At 40.3% G+C, this 19272-nt stretch overlaps 2 protein-coding genes across 2 annotated transcripts in view; one reads left to right on the forward strand and one right to left on the reverse strand.

The window, feature by feature from the left end:
• Positions 1 to 19272, reverse strand: part of ctnna1 (catenin (cadherin-associated protein), alpha 1) — a 126253-nt gene that overhangs the window by 62207 nt on the left and 44774 nt on the right. The window contains exon 8 of the mRNA XM_065274932.2: positions 315 to 395. Within this exon, the coding sequence (XP_065131004.2) occupies positions 315 to 395 (81 nt within the window). The remainder of the gene's footprint in view (positions 1 to 314; positions 396 to 19272) is intronic.
• On the forward strand, positions 4273 to 11666 carry lrrtm2 (leucine rich repeat transmembrane neuronal 2). Its single transcript, XM_065242380.2, has 2 exons — positions 4273 to 4908; positions 5457 to 11666. Exons 1-2 carry the CDS (start codon positions 4905 to 4907, stop codon positions 7115 to 7117), a joined length of 1665 nt encoding a protein of 554 aa, XP_065098452.1. The 5' UTR covers positions 4273 to 4904; the 3' UTR covers positions 7118 to 11666.

A 19272-nucleotide genomic window follows, 5' to 3' on the forward strand; every position in this document is an offset into this window, starting at 1 on the left:
GCTTTCTATGCTTACATTTGTTTTATGAAATGATCGTTACATAAAATTTGGGAAGTTTTCTATGAAGCATTTGAGCACGTGATCCTTTCTGTGTAATCCAGGTTAAAGTCTCATAGTCGATGTGTAGCATTAATTTTAAACTTTGACATGATCTTACTCAATATTAAAGATATCAAGATAATATTTTCACATAATGTTGGATGATTTTTTAAAGACTGGGTCTCACATAAATTATGCAGTCAGACACAGAAACGTAGTATGTTGACAAATATCAGAAGACAGATTTAAGTAAGAGAGATGAGGACAGTATAAACCTGTCTGCGCAGGTCACGGGTCTTCTTAGTCATCCTGTCAATGGCCGTGTTGAGGGCGTCGCTCCTCTCCTTACGTCCAGCCTGTGAGAAAACAAAGATGGAAAAATAAACGTTAGAGCCTCAACTTTACAGGAATAAAAACACAATATCTGGGAGTTATCTGAAGACTGAAAGGACAAAAACTTGTTAAGATATGATTAGTTACTTTTTGCACAGAGGGAGGAAAAAGTTTCACAGCATGAGTCATTGGACGTTATAATAGTTTCATTTCAATCTCTAACTTCGCTTTGTTGGGGTTTTTGCTTCTTTCCCCCTTTTGCGATTATTGTTTTGTCTGACTACCGTTACTTGCGGTACAGTCGTGAGGCATCCACCCACGTTCCTTCACGACACATTTTTCATCTCAAAACAATCGCGAGTTTTCCTCTGTCAGTTTTTGAGCTGGGCCTACGTAGTCACGAAAATAAATCATGACACAAATAACTCTCCCGCAGAAGAAGTACAAAATAAAAAAGAAAGGGGGACAATCATGCTCCGATTAGTTTCAACGCAACAGACACTTTAACTGGCTCCAGGCATCCCAGCCCCAACCATAGCAGATTAAAATACAAGCAAAGAGCTCATGTTAAATGAAGCCATCAGACAGCTTTAACAATGGCCAAGGTTCAAAAGGACGAGTTGAGTCTGGTCAAACAGAGTTCAACATGATCAACGTGACAACGGGCACGACAATGTCAATGATAAATACAAGCAATATCCAGCTTTGAAGGCCAATGGCCAACAACCAGAGACTCTCCTCACCAGCGCTTCAAGTTAGCGTTAGAAGAATGGATCTCATTCACATGGCCCTGACAAATTGCTCATGTGCAGTGGGTTGGGTAAATCTCAGCACGGGGAGAAGCCAGAGGGAAGGCCGTCACAGGGGCACGAGCAGTGAAAGCGTGACAGCCAATGAAATATGGCAATGGCATGGGTTAGTGGACACCCCTCCAACCTCAACCCGTTGGGTGGTAACACTGTAAGAGGCGAGTAAACGCCATCGGCTATAATCTTATCCTGATTTTCTGCCAGTCGGATGAAAGCACTTCACAACGCTCCAGACTTTCAAGTGTAAAGGCTGTCGATTTTACATCATTTACCTTTAGGCGGGTTGTTCATTGAGATTAAGCAACGATAATATCCTGGAGAAACTTGAATGGTAAATTAACCAATACCATAACTAAAACCGTGACGGATTTAAACTAGATCACGTTCCCCTGAAGGCAAAATGGAGTAAAATCAATACGGAGCGATCCAAGAAGTCATACAGGTCTACATGGTGTTTTCACACACACGGTTAATAATGTCAGGTACAGACTTTAAAAACCTCCCCATGGATTGGTGGAGGGGAAAAAGCCATCCTCAGATATAACACACCACTGAGATGCCTACAATTGTTTTATAATAATATGACCTACAGATAGAAAATGACAAACAAATAAATCACACGCGCACAAAATGGCCCAGGTCATTCTAGAAAGTGACCATCGGCAAAAAAAGAAACACAGATGTTCGAATAAAGCACAGTAAGTACAATGGCACAAGTAATTTTAGCACTCCATACACTTTCTATGTACACATGGAGGTGGAAAATAACTGGGTGTGTGTCTAAAACTACAAATTCTTTAAACCATTTGGTAAGTTAGTAGTAAGGTTGTCTGTTTGACAGTTCCAAAGAAGCTCTGTAGAATTAATAATTCAGAGTCCTTTGAAGCCACATTGAACCTGTAATGTGCTATGTCCACTAAAGTCCACCATATGGAGAAAAACCCTGGAACGTTTTCCTAAAAAAAGAAAAAAATATTTCTTGACAGAACAAAGAAAGACAAACATCTTGGATGACATGGGGGTGAGTAAATTATTAAAGGATTAATGCACTTTCATAAAACAAATTCTGATCAAGTCATCTGATCAGGATTCTTATGAAAGTGGATTAATCCTTTAAGGCAGTGTTCTTCAACCCTGGTCCTGGAGGACCCCCTTCCAGAATGTTTTAGATGTCTCCTTAATCAACACACCTGTTTTAACTTATCAGCTTGTTAGGGAGTCATTCTGTAAGGAGGCTGATGAGTTGGTTCAGGTGTTTTAAATAAGGAAACATCCAAAACTTTCTGGAAGGGGGTCCTCCAGGACCAGGGTTGAAGAACACTGCTTTAAGGAGATAAACACAGGCAGTACACTCATGTTCAGAAAAATATGCTGTAGACTGAGTGCATCTAAATGAAATAAAATGCAGTAATCTTAAATTGCCCTTTTAAAATGGCTGCCAAAAAACAGGTTTGTGTTTCTCTATATATGTGTACAAATAGACTATACTTAATGCTCGAGCTGTCGTAACTAAAAAAAGCATACACTGATAACCTAACCATAATCCTAACCTAACCCTAACCCCCATTTACTTTAATCCAACAACTGCCAACAGGGGTTTCATACTGACCCAATGAACACAATCAGTGAATTGGTCTTAAAAATCATAAGTGCCATTGTGTTGTCTTAACATGCACACCAGTTATGTTTTTGTAAGGTATGTAAAATGTCCAGGCTTTAACTAAGGCCTAGTCCTGACTTAATCGAAACTTCTTCCAGGAAACTTTAAATTGTTGAAGACGATACAGTGCTTCAGTAGGGTACCAAAATAATAAACAACATGCAGAAGTATATAAAAGGACTGCACAAAAGAACATAACATATTATGCCAAATTAGAAACTTGTTCAAAGCCGGCATTTGGATGTCAGAGAGTGATTGTTTTGAAATGTATTTGCTGAAGGCGCATAATGTGTTTCAAAAGCTGTGCTTTGATGACTGGTGTGGCATTGCTTTTAAAATTCAAGCATTCAAAGAGTTACAACAGTTGGGCTGTCTGTAAGCTAAAACGCTCGAGAAATGTGGTCTCTAATTCATCGCAAAATTAAAAAAAAATACAGTAATGAGTCAGTCAGACGACATGTTTATCACTTTAAATGGTCCCTAAAAAGGATCAAGGAGATTTTAACTTGAAACTTCCCCCTCAGTTTTATTTAAAAGCACGCGTTTTGTTTTGACCCCAGAGATATAGTTCAGAAAACCTACATCAACAAAATCAGTCGTAAGTCAGACAAGCATCTAAAAATGCAGACGGAGCATGTTTGTGTTTAGTAAAATCTCCTGTGGTGTTATGTAGTGTGAATGCTCTATTAGGTCCAGCATTCGTTCCTCACTACCACAGATCCACAGGAGTATAAAAGGTCTCTATGACGTCGGTTTGCTTGTGACGCGTTTCAGAATGGGTGCGAGAGAAGGGAAGATGCCATTTAATTCATAATTTAGATTGAATATCTGCTCTTTGTGCCTTATTCAGATAAACACTTTATTTTTTTTAATCAGTAATAAAATGCTTTTAAAACTACTGCTATAAAGCTGAGAACAAATGTGACACTCAATATATACACAATGATATATACACACACACACACATATACACAAGACACAGGATTTGAGCAGAAGACGGATGAGGAGATTTACAAAGATTGGTATTTTTGATTTTGTGTCTGCACTGCCGCAACACGTTGCAGTTATCAATATTCAGACTGTGACGAATCAGAAGGAGAAATTAAAGGAGGGGGAGGGTATGTTGAATCAAACGCAAAAGCACCGTGCAAACGTGCAAGGCGGAAAGCGAGCGAGCCAGGGAACAAACCAAAGCGCGCATAAGAGAGAGAGAGAGAGAGAGAGAGAGAGAGAGAGAGAGAGAGAGAGAGAGAGAGAGAGAGAGAGAGAGAGAGAAAGAGAGAGTCGGAGAGAGAGAGCGGGAGAGGGAGAGCGCAAGAGAGCGAGCGAGTCGGAGAGAGAGAGAGAGAGAGAGAGAGAGAGAGAGAGAGAGAGAGAGAGAGAGAGAGAGAGAGAGAGAGAGAGAGAGAGAGAGAGAGAAGCGAGCGACTGCAATGATGATCGACGCCAGCCTGCCACCACTCTGTAGCAGCGAGTGGCTGCAACAAAAGCACAGAATAGCATCCCAGCTCCTCTCCTCCGCTCTTTCTCCCTCACCGCATCTCTCTCCTCTTCTGTGCCGAAAACTCCAGACAGAACTGCAGAGAATTGACATTGCTAGCGCAGCCCCTGCCTGCCATCAACAAGTTAGGGATGAAGGACGTTAAACAGTGAAAGAGGAATGCGTGATCTTCAATTAACCAATTGAGCTGACATCATTGCAGTGGAAATGCAAAGAGGCAGCTGAGGGACGAAGGATCTGCTCAGCAGTGTCGCTTTGGATGCTAACTTCAATATTAAGGATTCTTGGAAGGCAAATAATGCTCGTCTTTTCTTAATCTGGGAATTGAATAGCATTTGAATAGGAAAACAAGGACTGAGCAAATAACTGCATCCCAGGACATGGAATTCCTGAATTTGGTTCAAGTGGGGGGGCTGCTCGGCACTGCTTTATTTTTGAAGAGCCTGATTCCTTTTGTATTTACTCAAAAGGTTTTTTCTCCCTTGGATTTCTCTTCCATCTGGCTGCTCCAAAAGTCTGCGGAAAAAGACAGTTGAATGCAGCCTCCGATGTACACAAAAGAATGGGTAAGTTAGCCCTTTTATTCACAGAGTCTGGACCTGAATAGGCAATGTAGTGAATAGCAAATGAAGTGAATAGGAGGGGGACAGTAGCTGGGGCAGGGTGTCTCTAGAAACATCTATATACTTAAAATACTGCACTGCTCGTAGGGTTTGTAGCAAGAAAGAGTAGGTTTTTGCCTGGAAAAGGTGACTTAAGAGTCGAATTTAATATGACCGCTGAAATAAAAAATTGATTGGGAAAATAAAAAGAATGGATAAAAAGAATCCAGGAAACTGGAAATGAATAGCAATGGTCCAAGCTTGCAGCTAAAGCATATAAATGAATCATTTATGCATTGGAATTACTATAAAAAGGTATTTTTATTTAATACTAAAAATTCCTTAGGAATGCAAGACTGTAAACTTAAATGCTCAGTTCAACAAGCAGATCGCTTTGACTTGTGTTGACAAATAGAAAGAGCGCATCATGGTGGAAAAAAAAACATTTTGTGTACTGCAGAGATTAGATTTCCCTCCCCCCGGTTTATTTTCTTATCTTTAAACCCACCCAGGTTTCCATTCAAGGTGGCCATTGGTGGGAAGAGCACCAGCGGCACTTTGTGTGATCAGCATGCTACTGTGCCTCCCTCCCGTGTCATGCACAACCTGCCCTCAGAAATGCCGATGTGAAGACCTGCAGTTTTACTGCGACACACAGGGCCTCCTGGCGCCCCCAGACGGCGTGGATAAAGGGGCCCTCGGACTGTCCCTTAGACACAACGGTATCAGCGACCTTAGTCCAGACCAGTTCTTCGGTTTCACCCAGCTTACCTGGCTCCACTTGGATCACAACCAAATAACCAACGTGCATGAAGATGCCTTCCAGGGGCTGTACAAGCTCAAGGACCTTAACCTGAGCTCCAACCGCATCACCAAGCTGCCAAACACAACCTTCATCCACCTCATCAACCTGCAGATTTTGGATCTCTCTTTTAACCAGATGACGGCTTTGGAGCCCGAGCTCTTTCACGGGCTCCGGAAGCTCCAGATTCTTCATCTACGGTCGAACTCCCTGCGCACCACACCCGTCCGGGCGTTCTGGGATTGCCGGAGCCTGGAATACCTCGGCCTGAGCAACAACCGGCTCCGTAGCCTGGCCCGGAACGGCTTTGCCGGGTTAATTAAACTCCGGGAGCTCCATTTGGAACACAATCACTTGACCAAGATTAACTTGGCACACTTTCCTCGCCTGGTCGCCCTCCAGTTCCTTTATCTACAGTGGAACAAGATAAACAATTTAACGTGTACCATGGAATGGAAATGGACAACTCTGGAGAAACTGGATCTAACTGGGAATGAAATACGAGTGCTTACGTCCGATGTGTTTGAAACTTTGCCCAACCTAAAGATCCTGCTGCTGGATAACAACAAACTGACCAGCCTCGATACCCAAACCATGGATATGTGGAAGTCCCTAAACTTTATCGGGCTTTCTAGCAACATGTGGGAATGTACCAAACGGATCTGCAATTTGGCCACTTGGCTAAGCACGTTTAGGGGTCGATGGGAGCATTCCATCCTCTGTTACACTCCTGACTACGCACAGGGCGAGGAAATACTGGACGCCGTTTACGGATTTCAACTTTGCCAAAATTTCTCAGCACCTGTTCTACTGACCAGTACTACCACGGAGGCCATGCTCCCCGAGATCACAAGCTCCCTGTTTGGAAATGCGCAGACCCCTACGCAAGACTTCTATGCAGAGGATTTTGGGAGCTTTACGATTGTTACTACTACTACCACCACCACTACTACTACTACTACTACTACTACTAAAACCACCCAAGCACCAAGCACTGCCCTGACTACCACCCTGACGGTGGAGGAGGCAGATACCGTTACAGAGGACTACTCTGCCATGGACAACACATTGCTGACCCAGAGGGTCATTATTGGCACTATGGCTCTGTTGTTTTCATTCTTTCTCATAATTTTTGTAGTGTATATATCACGAAAATGCTGCCCTCCCACTCTGAGGCGGATCCGCCATTGCTCGGCCATTCAGAACCGGCGTCAGATGAGGACCCAACAGAGACAGCCAATGGCGGACCTGGCTACACAGGTGCCCTATAATGAGTATGAGCCTACTCATGAAGAGGGTGCTCTTGTGATCATCAATGGCTACGGGCAGTGCAAATGTCAGCAACTGCCTTACAAAGAGTGTGAAGTATAAAAACTTTATTTATTCCTGCAGTTGATGGGTTTAGCATTTGTCCATTTTGAAAAGAAACAGGGTTTGCTTCTGGACTTTTTTTCCTTTCAGTTTGAAAGCCTATTTCTTTGGAATTGTTAGCTTTGAAATCCATGAAAGCTTGACATGACTGGGTTGAACCTGATAAAGAGGAAATAGAGAAATTCACAAGTTTATTTTTGTATTACAAATGCAAGGTTCATATCTAGCTGGGGCAATCAATCTCAGCAGAAGGAAGCTGGATGTGGGATGTGTCATAGCTTCACTGGGGTTTGTGTATTCTATGTATTCTGCAGCACAGAGGAGATGAGAAAATCTATAGCCAAACCGCCTGGAACCTTGTGCTCCAGACAACAGTTCATAAAAAAGACATATCTTCTGATAAATGATGAAATTCTGTTCCGTGAAAAATAGTGTTGCATATGCAGAGCAGTGCAAATTTAAAAAGATTAATAAAAAAGATTTTTATGGCATCTGTTAGCCAACACTATAGATCTTGAATTAACATTTGGGGAGAGGAAATAAATGATTAAGAGACATACAAAACATATTTTTTACCTTTTCTAAGTACTGCTACAAATTATGCCACATGATTATATCTAGGTTTGAACAGGGAAATCAGATCGCTCACGTTACTTTGCTCTTCCTCATGGGGCAGAAACGATAGTCTCACTTTGATAGAGACTTAAATTTGAACTAATGAGAACACTTAACAGCCTTCCCGTTTCTGCATTTGGATAAATTCAATAAACTCTGTCCTCTTCCTTGAAATCTCAAAAGCCTGGCACTTTGTGTAAAAAGGTTAATGTCCAATATGGCTCTGCACTGATTCTGACAAAACGCTCGCTCTGCTATTAAAGAGACAGTTCATTTGTCATTGCACATTTACATAAGATGGCTTCAAATGCTGACATCCTCACTGTGATAGTACAATGCTGCTTAGACCACCGCAACGTTAATGAAATGACCACCGAGGTATGCTACTTTACCAAAACACCAGCACGAACAGGGAAGCGAAATAGACGGCAAAACGTAACAGGTAAACGAAAGACACAGGCTATTGTCTCCTAAAAATAAATGCATACGCTCTGCATCGCACTGCTCGAATGCAGCAAAGAGCATAATCGCACCTGACAGCCTCAACATTGAGTCAATTAAGCCTGGGGAAAACTAATCTAATATTCTGTCACCCAAACCTCTGCCCCAGCAAGACTCAGCCGGTACAGATGTAAAACGCACTGTCGGTCTCTTTCATGGAAACAAGACAGTTCTGTTTCTTTATAGCCACAGTCCCGCTGGTCCACGACATCAAAAAGCCTTTTTGTCCGAGCGTGATATGGCTAGGGTGAGAATAAGAGCGAGGACAAGAAAGGGACGTCAAAGCGGAGAGAGGCTGAAGCGTAGCGCATCTCTCATAAGAGCATGCGGAAGACGGCTGGGTCAGAAGACATTTGTATGCAGCACAGAGAAGACAGACATTAGTATCAAACTAAAGTAGCCGCGACGACTGCAGCGGGTTTCTCTGTCGCATTCTGGTGTTGGAGGGCAGTGATGCGCGAGTGGGGCATGCAAACACCAGATAACATCTAATCCAAGTGAACGAGCACCTTATGTCCTGTAGTGTAGCTCAATCAAATCCATTAGAGGAAAAGGGAACTGCATGATAACACCGTGGGGAAGAATTCAAACCCCACTGCTGCCCTCATATTGCCTCATTCCTAAAATAATTATTCATCAACTTGTAGCTTAAGGGAAAGCAGCTAAAAATAAGCTATAAACACATCATCAAGTCATATCATGGCATAGGGGGTTCTCTACACAAATTCAGTAGAGACCGGCATAAATAAAGCACACCTCATGATAGTGTGTTTGACAAATATGGCACAGGACATGAGTAACTGTCCAATATTAATTAGGCATGTCTGAAGACACTATTGACTTGAAAAACCCACAGAACAAATGACAGCAGTTAAGTGCTGTTGGTCAAGAGAAATGTAGCTAACCATGTCTGTGCATAAGCTGGTATAGCTGGATATTAACAAACCAAACAGTACTTGGTGAATTTAGAGTAAACGTATGCTGAGCAAAGAACATTCAACATTTACTAAATCCTTTGATTTGCATTTAGTGAAATCATCATTTACTTTCTGTATTCCTTTAATTCACCTTGCTTAAAAAAAACCACCTTCAACATCCCAAAAAAAGAGAGAGAAAAAAAATCAAGCCTTACATTCTAACCTGATAGTTTAGACGTACAATCCGGTGCAAAAGTTTTACGCACATTAACCCAATAAATAAGAGTTCAGATGCAAACCCTTATAAGTGCGTCTGACATGTTTTCTTGTAAATGAGCCTTTTTATTAGACTCTTAATGGATTCTGCCAACAAAGTGGTGTTTCTGAATGACCTGAGGCTACGATTAAGCAGATTTAAAGGGAACATACCTCAAAAATCTGACTTTGAGTGCTTCTATCAACCTAGAATATATACAAGGGGATAATACCGCCCCTTAATCTGCACTATCCAACCACAGCACTGCCATTTATTGCAGAGATCTCTTCATTTGCATTTAAAAGAACACACCCAAAATTACACAATTTTTGCTCACCATTTTAACATGCTATAAATTATCTGTGGGATATTTTGAGCTAACACTTGATTGAACATAATATGTGCCAAGAGTGTTTGGTTAATATCATTTTGGGATTTAGCAGTTTTTGCATCTGAGCTCCTCAAGTTTTTAAGCCAGTTATTTATATCTTTTGCTGTAGTGCATCAGTAGAAATGATTACTTTACATTTTCAAACATTTATTTTGTACTTTAATTTATTATTGTAATAATCCAGTAAGATTTTTGTATGCAAAAGCAGTCTGACAACAGCTAGAGGTCCAGACAGAGATGGGATCTCACCATCATTATCATAGTCTGTCTATTATTACATGAAGAAAAAAAATTGGCAGACAGACCAAATCCAGAAGAGGTCTGAAAAAAACTACTTGCAAAACTACATTACTGTGAAGTTGTTTGAACTTTAGGTACTTATGAAAAAGTTGGGGATGCTTTTTATTGTCAAATTTATTTCTATCGATTAAATCAAATCAATTTTGGTTCGATTACCCTTTGTGTTTAAGCATCTTTTGTCCTAACTTGCACATAGTTTTTAGGTAGTTTCACACATAGATTTCTTCAAACCTCTTGTTGACATTGCCACAGTACATCTGGATTGGACTTGGTCCATTTCAGTTCAATCCCTTAAACCAATGTTCTTCAACCCGGGTCCTCAAGGACCCCCTTCCAGAATGTTTTAGAGGTCTCTTAATTAACACACCTGATTTAACTCATCAGCTTGTTAGGGAGTTATTCTGGAAGGAGGCTGATGAGTTGGTTCAGGCGTTTTAAAGAAGACATCTAAAACTTTCTGGAAGGGGGTCCTCCAGGAACAGGGTTGAAGAACACGGTCTTAAACAATGAAAAAAGGAACATTTGGAAATGTAAACTGATATTTCCTACTAACATACTACAGCAAAAGATTTGGGGAAAAAAATACCAACACGTCTAAGACTACATCCAGACTGCAGTCAGAATCGTTTTTTTGCTCATATGGTGACTCACGTCTGTCTTTTTGAACAGCCCAAACCACATGGAATCTGATCTTTTCAATTCTTATTTGAGCCATATCCAAATGTGTTACTAAATCAGATACATGTCAGATGTTTTGCAATGTGACATCAGTCTGAACAGTCAAATCTGAATTTTACAGAATTCTAGACTGATATGCACGTCCCATCTGCAGAAATATGCAACATGTTTGCAAAACCACATTAAAAGACATTAAAGATAAACGAAAGCCCATAACACGCAAATAAGTGTTTAACTGTCCTGCAGCACTGCCCAGATGACCAACCCGCGAGCAGACCGTCTCCGCTCGTATGCTCTCGTATCGCTAGCTCCCACGGAAGAAAGATAAAACACGTCGACTGGCCGGTCTGCAGCTCTGCATGTAGTCCACCAAGCCTGCTCAGTAGGCTGCACGTTCATTTCCATATTACAGCGTGCTGCATGATGTATTATTGTTATTTTGCACAGTGCAAATGCAGTCCAGGACAATGACCAGTTCACACAGGTGTCTGATTTAAGCCAGGAAATGTGAAGTGTCAAAAAAAAACATAGGATCTGAAGGCTTGCAGTCTGAACGTAGTCTAAGACTTTTGCACAGTAGTGTATGTGATGGGGAATTTAAACTAATAGCATATAAAGTGATCACAAAACCACCACATTGTAGAGATCCATGTGCACTCCTGTAAACTGCATTTTATTAATTGCTAAAGTCCTGCTGCTCGCTCTGGCCAAAACAGCCCTTTTAAAATCACCACCTACAACTTCTTTGTGCAGAAATGAATGCTTGTCACCCACCTCTCTCCAAACCCTGCTTTTCCTTTTGTATTGTAAAATGTACTATTTCATATCTGTATAGTGGATAAAGATGTGGCCAACTGAACAGAACTTTTCCTCAAGACGTATATTTTTAAATAAAATGTTACAATTTATAAATGTTTTGGTCTAATATGATCTTTAGCAAGCAATGTTTTTAAAGGGTAGAGTATTTATTGACAGTACAATTATTTCCCCAAACGCACACTTGTAAAAGGTTATCGTGTATCAAGTGTACTGAATACATGAGATGGCTGAAAGGCTTTTAAGGATTATGCACTCAAGGTATTTGGGCTTTAGGGAAGGTGCCCTTCTGAAGTAAATGCCTTCTGATATCATTAACATTATCATAACCTGGCACTCACCTGCCCTTCAAAAACCAAGATAACAACCCGCCTGAATGACTGGCATCAAATGCAACAACACAGCCGAGAATTCACTTTAGCCCCGGGCAAAAAGGCATTCAAATCCGCTTTTATGAACACTAAATGATTGACACTTGTTGAAAATGATTATCTAACCCACTGGCTCTGGATTTAAATAATATAGATGGTTGAGGGTGGGACAAAAATCTTTTGCTAGAGAATTACATGACTTGTCTCATCTGTGGTTCTGTCTGGATGAGGTTTTTTTCCATCTCCATTCCTCCGAGGTCTCTGTTTTTTAGTGAGCAGATAACACAAAGTGGTGCCGATGCATGACAGCACCAGTGGGAAATTAGGGAGGTCCCAGACGCTCTCAAAATACTTTCCAAAAATAAGAGGCAAGTTTGTCGCTCAAAATCCACATCACGGATTTCCATCCAAACAGCATTGTTTTGAGAGAATAACTCTGTCTGTGCATTGTCTAAAAATAACCAGATTTGTGCTGATACAGAAACATTCAGGCCTTTGTTGCAAAACAACATTTGGAGCTTTCAGATGCCAACATTTTTGTTGGTTTACATTAAAATGAGCTACTGTTTTAACAAAAGGAATGGATTTACAGATGAACAGAATCCAGCGACTTCTCTACTAAGACTTTAGCTGCAGTCCCTCCAACAGCTACAAAACTGTAAGGGTGGCAGCAAACATCTATGTGCTCGTGTTATATACTGGAGGGCAAGCTGAAGGAAAACCAATCTCTAGTGAGGAACATAAACCACCGAAAACATAAATAAGACCCAGACTACTATTATACACCAGACTACTATTATACGCCTAACCTTGGAAGTCTAATATTTCATGAAGCGTGAACGGCTGCTTTTATACTTTAAAATAAAGGTTCTTCACAGCAATGCCATAGAAAACCCTTTTTGGGTTCTTTAGATTATAAAAATGTATAAAAGAAATGATTCTTTAAAGAATATTTTAACACCTAAAAGAAACTTTTTTGAAGCAGAAAGGTTCTTCAGATGTTAAAGGTGCACTGATCTACCGGCCTCCCATCATTGTGATGCCCAGCCGATGTCTCTGACCAATGAACACCGATTGCTTCCCTTTTTTTCTTCCCTTTGTTTTTTAAATCTCAATAAATCTTTATTAAAATATTGTAGTTTTTTTCCCTATACTGGATTGTCCAAGTCTGCCCAGCAACAACCAAATGCTTCCTTTAATTTTAATTTTAATGATTAACACTTACATTTTTATAATATAGTATTCAATATAAGTATATCCTCTAGACCTAGAATCAGATAGGTCTGTCTCTCGCTTAAGGGTATTTTTCTTTCAACCACAGGAGTCAGCAGACATTAGCTTAACTTTGAACTATGTTACATATACGTTACATATACGCTGTATAAATAAGATCAAATTGAATTGAAAGAACCATTTAGACAAAAATCTATGGCATCTGAAGCACGTTTATTTTTAAGATTGTATGTAGCGATTTAAACTGGCTTTTCCCCAACACTGATACGGTGTCATCACTATTGCAAAAAGACTTAAATCTGCTATTGTAAGCATGTTGTAGTCACCAGATGGTGTAGTGAATAATAATTGTAGGAATAAAAGGTAAAGAGGAGCGCTGATCGGTCGATTCCCACAGCACATCGCTCTCTCCGGGTAGCTGTTGACCGCTGGTTCAAAGATCCTCCGCCTATAGAGATTTCCTCCAGGGAAAAAGGAGGATTGCTTGGAAGAAACGGCAGAATGACTGAAACTGAACATGATTTATAGAGGGCAGCCATTTCTTGTCCAGACCTAGTCTGTAAGAAAAGGGGGCTTTGTGACTACAGAGGCTTTTAGATGCAGTAGCTTTCACTCACTGCTAAGAGAAAGCTATTAACTCCAAAGGTCACTTTTTAATTTGGTTGCAGCCCTCCGTGGCAGGGGTCTTTCCTTTTCTGAAGAAATGAAAACAGAAGTGATTTAACTCAGAGTTTAAGCGCGGTTAGATGAGCATAAGCGAGCGAGAAGATATTTTCAGATTATACATTTTGTTCAAAACGCACGGCATGTACCCAATTATGACGGTTCATTTAAACCATGCGAGAAGTCACTGAATGCATACAAAAGAAAGACAAATATGAGACTAGACAGAAAGAGGCTAATTTTTTATTGTAGACCACAGTTCTGGTCGTAAACTTTAATTTGCTTGCCGTTTCTAGTGGACTAAGAATTCTTGGGTATTATTTCTGCTGAGGAGCTCAAAGCTCAGGCCTTCAGGGACGCAGAGGATAAATGGACACCTCTTTTCAAAACAACTCTCTCGAAATGAACTATATTAAAGCAAAGAGCCGAAGCTCCATTAGGCACCAGGGGTAGTCATCCCTCATCCAGTCCCTGATCAAAGCATTCAACAAAAAAAGAAAGCAAGCAATAGCACAGGGTGCAATGTGAGCTTGCACCAAGTATAGAAGCATTATTTTTTTTGTTGGATTCAGCTGAAGCACTTATACCCTTTGGACGACTCCAAATGTTCTTTTGCTAATTACTAGCTGTGCATGAAGTCAAGCACACGAACCCCATCGTGCAAAAGCAAAAAGATAAATAAGGAAGCAGTCACACGCAGAGTTTTTTCAGCTGATGGTAATTGTTTTCTCAGTGCACATCAAAGCATAAATGTAACCGTTCGGTGTATCCATGTTGTGTTGTGGTACATTAGTTTCCTACCTGGTTAAATAAAGAGAGCAGCGGTAGTAGGAGCAATGCATGTTAGTTCAAAAAGATACACTCGAATGTTTCCAAAAGATAAAAACAAAAGTCCTGTTAACTTTAATAACTAACATTCAAAAAGGGAAGCTAGCACAAACGAGATGTACAAGCTTAAGCAGCTTTTAAACAACCTGTTGTAAAAGCACCTCATTGCAGAAGTAGAAACGGGCATCAGTTCTGATTTTATATTGTTAATGATGACCATTGCTAGACGTGGACACACAGGATTTAAATGACAAAACGCTCCATTTATCTCTGGCATGGTTGCCAGGGAAACAGTGTTCAGCCAAACCGAATCCGTGTTCATTACCATCTAGGGTGTGACGAACAAAGAGATTCATTATCCTTGTTCTGACCACAAGTTACTTTATGTAGCCTCATTCATGAGAAACTATGATACAGATGAAGTCAATGAGAGAGAATGCAGAACTAATTTATAAAAAGAGAATTCATTACAGAAGAAAAGCGCTCCAAAAATAACTTCTCACATCTAAACACAGAGGTGACCTTCACGATACCACACACAGTAACAGTAGACAAAACAACAGGGTAAGAAAGACAATGCTTTCATCCAAATTAAAGCCATCAGCAATTGGCGTTTAATAAATAAGCGGTGCCAGTTACTAGTGTTGGGCGATATGCCCCATTGTGAGATCGTCCAATCGTCAGCCTGTGAGATCGTCGATACACAAAAGTATCAGAGGGTGGGGAAATAGTTATTTTTTGTTCATTTTTACTCATTTATGACAAAACACTTGATAGGTACACAAAAGAGAAACCGATTTACTCCCAGGGCAACACTGTCACCTGCCCCCCATCGCGCAAAATCAAACACAACGTTATTTTGTGATCCTGCTAAATATTTATTTCATCACAAAAACTAAAAAGGTCTCAAAGATCTAATATTCTGTCATGACACAAACTTGACAACAAGGTGAAAATTTCTGACTTTATTTTACTAACGCACATAAACAATCTCTCTCCAGCACGCTGCACCCCACAATTAACAGCCAATCACAATCTCCTGAGCACTTATCACTACATTATCTCGTCTTTTATTAGAAAGTTATTAATTGTAATCTAGAATGTGTGTGTAGTAGCTTGTGTGTGTACTACAGGTCTTTAATCAGTAGGAAGTCCTTAGACTCGTTATGATTTAGATTGAGGAATCGTTAACAACATGCATTTAAAACAAAACAAAATCATTCAAAATATTCTTTATTATCATGAAAATACCTGAAACAATTTGAAGAATTTCAATTTACGGTTTTCTCATACGGCACCTCATTTCAGCGTTAGCAAACGTGCGCATGCTGCCGGTCAGCGTGCGAGGACTGAACTGTTCTCCTTTCATGATTTGATCTTGAATGATCACATATACGCATAATAACAAACAAGTAAATAAACAGTTTAGGGAAAAGCTAGTTTAAGACTTGTGGCAATTGTGCATTACTGTAGATTAGTCATTTTGAAACTTTTTAAAAAGTGACCTTTAAAAAAAAAGTGATGCACCTCTCTAATTGTTGGAAATAAGGATTGATTCATATGTTCTTGTTAATATCAAACATTTCTTAACATTTATGCAGTTAAAGCGGAAATTTCTGAAAATTACTGCCGCAAAAATGTATTATTTTGATCGCAAAAATAATTAGCAAAAAAAGCCAACATTAAATCCCAGGCGCTCTGAAATTTCCTCCATGCCAGGGAGTGGGAACAACTCTCGCTGGTTTTAAAGCCCTGCGCGCTATCAGCATCTCTAGTGCAAGGAAATGTAAGAGCTGCGCGTATTACAAGCTCAGGTGCGAGCAATAGTCTGCATTAAATGTTCAGGAGCTAGAAAGTGTCCATGCCGCCAAGAGTCCAAGACATGCGCATTACATTACATGACAAAATTGTCATCCGGCTGAATTTAATTTGATTGCAGGTTAGGACAGTGCAGTTTATATGTACCCTAAACATTGCAATCTGATTTAAAATGTTGGTTTATGTATACACTCTATATAATCCGAACCAAAACGTCTGCACAAGCGCACAGCCAGGGTTGCCAGATTCGCGTATTAAAAACACCCAAATGGACATTGGAAACTAGCCAGTATGTGAGCCCATTACCGTAAGAATGTGTGTTGCCATTGCCTCGCTATTCTGTGACATGAATAATGTGATATATACATGGATAATGTGATATGTAAAAAGGGGTAAATTCTTCTGCGCAAGTGCACAAGGTATTTTTTGCATCCGATTGAGAAAAAACTACGCTTCGCATGTTTACATGCATACTGTTCTCCTGACGATCAGATCGGACTACATCACCACTTTCAATCGTATAGATTTTTTTGTGTTTACATGGCATTTAATTCCAATTGAGCCATCATTACGATTACAAACAGATTATTCAGTTGCATGTAAACGTAGCTATCGACTAAGTACAGACATGAGACCACATGCACATTTCAATTCAGAGAAACTCAATGAGCACCCCTAGCCTCCTAAAGAGGCGCTCTTGAAAAACAAAATGGAATATATAGAAGGACAATTTCCACAGGGATTCCAGGGAAGGAAGACCAGTCGTATGCTATGGATACAGACCATTCCTCCCCGCTAGTGTCACAATATTATGGAGGATATAGGGTGAAATACCTATTTTTAACGACACCAATAGTACATGAGTTTAATGCAATAAAATTGCCATTGGCAGACAAGCAGGCAGGGTTTGATGCAGCTATTGGAAACCGACACACAAGGTTTCAGGACTGATGAGCTGCACATGTTTGAAGCATTTATTATGAGTTACCAATTAATCTTGAAACGCCTGCCAGGGTGCAAGCATCGATCTGGCTCTTCGTCAGCAAATACCATCATAATGTTTACCGCTTTAAACTGGCGCTTGCTGGACCCAAAAACACTTCTTGGAATAGACCAGACAAAATCAATTCAATCTCAGGACCAGACAAAATCAAAGCTCACTCAAAAACTCATAACAAGGAGATAAACAAATGCCAAAACCCTCTTACTACGAAGTAATTTCTTCTACAATGAAGAAGAACCATTGACAATAATAAATCTTAATCAGCCTGCCGCCATATTGATTTCAAAACGAGGCTGTGAGGGATGGACGTCCAGATTTTTACAATCCATGTAAATTCCATGATTTTTGAGGATCTTTGTCCTATGGAGATTTGTAAAACAATGTCTTTTTTTTATGGCTGAATGACCACATCCAGATACAAAATAGGTTTAAAGCGCACACTTTCGACATCCATCCCTCACAGCCTCTGTTTGCAATAAACATGGTGTCAGACTGAATAAGGTGTATTGTATGAATTAAGAGATCTTCCTAAAATACATCCCACATGGGAAAAAACATTTGCAATAGCTTGTTTCGGGAGAAACAAGTTAACAACATTGATGCAAAGGGTTAACTAATGTATAATGATAGTAGATTTTAACTCCGTTGAGAACATACTTCATAAACTTCAGCCTATGGCAAGCCATCATATTTTTATTAAAGCAAGAGATGAGATAAAATTAACATGTGCATTGGACTGTAACTTTTCTGTCCAATAACACTGGAAACATTCAATAACTTTGTCTGTCGACTACACTTTCGGAACCAATGTGTTACACATTTTGTGTTAAAAATGAACACAACCTTTCTAAGAGTGTATATAGATATGCATCTATATAGATATTGACTTTTAATGGGAGAAAGAGTTCAATATCCATTTAACAGACCTGCAGTTGGATGACTAGTTGATCATGTGATCATCTCTAGACACCATATTTAGCAACAACTGGTGTTTGCAGAGACAGCCCGGTACATTATGCATACGAGTTTGACCTTTTCATCTCGCACATCCACCTGCCGTAGACATGCAATGTTATCCACCAGGCAACCTCTTCAACATTACAGCTCTTATAGATACACCAGCAGCAGACAACACACCTGACAGTCCCTCATCTGTTTAGAACCGGAAATAGCAGTCCAGTTCTCCAGTATCTAGTTACCAGACTCAGTACTTCTCAGGACTGAGGGGCATACTGAGCATGGCAGCTTTCATCTGTCTTCACAGAGCGATCTGTTGTGACATCCAGTCGCTGCTGGCAGGTTGTACAGAGCAGTTAATAAACATAGCATACGATCGGTCTTTATACTGTCAACATTAGGTTGATACCTGCTGGGAGGTTGATTCCAAGGTGGGTTATTGAACCTCAAGGGTCTGAATGCCAATGCATTTGCTCACTGTGGGAATCATTTCTATTTCTTGCTTTCTGACACCTTCGCTGTTCCACACACACACACAAAAAATGAAAAAGTCATGTCACAAGGAAAAAAGGTTTGTGAAGAGCTTTAATGGTTGGCGGAGCCTGAAGTCGCCATCTTGGCAGTGCGTCACCGTGCATCACTTGCAGAAAACCAAAAATGGGTAAAGGGGCGGGACATGGGTGAAGCGGCTGGTTACTGAAACCACGCCTGTCTAGCTCGACTGTAGTTACAGCATTGGCAGTTCACCCATCATTCAAGTGACCACGCCCTTAATTATGCAGAAAATTTAAACGGATGAGTTAACAAA

Source organism: Paramisgurnus dabryanus, chromosome 16 (assembly GCF_030506205.2).
Source record: "Paramisgurnus dabryanus chromosome 16, PD_genome_1.1, whole genome shotgun sequence".
NCBI lineage: Eukaryota > Metazoa > Chordata > Actinopteri > Cypriniformes > Cobitidae > Paramisgurnus > Paramisgurnus dabryanus.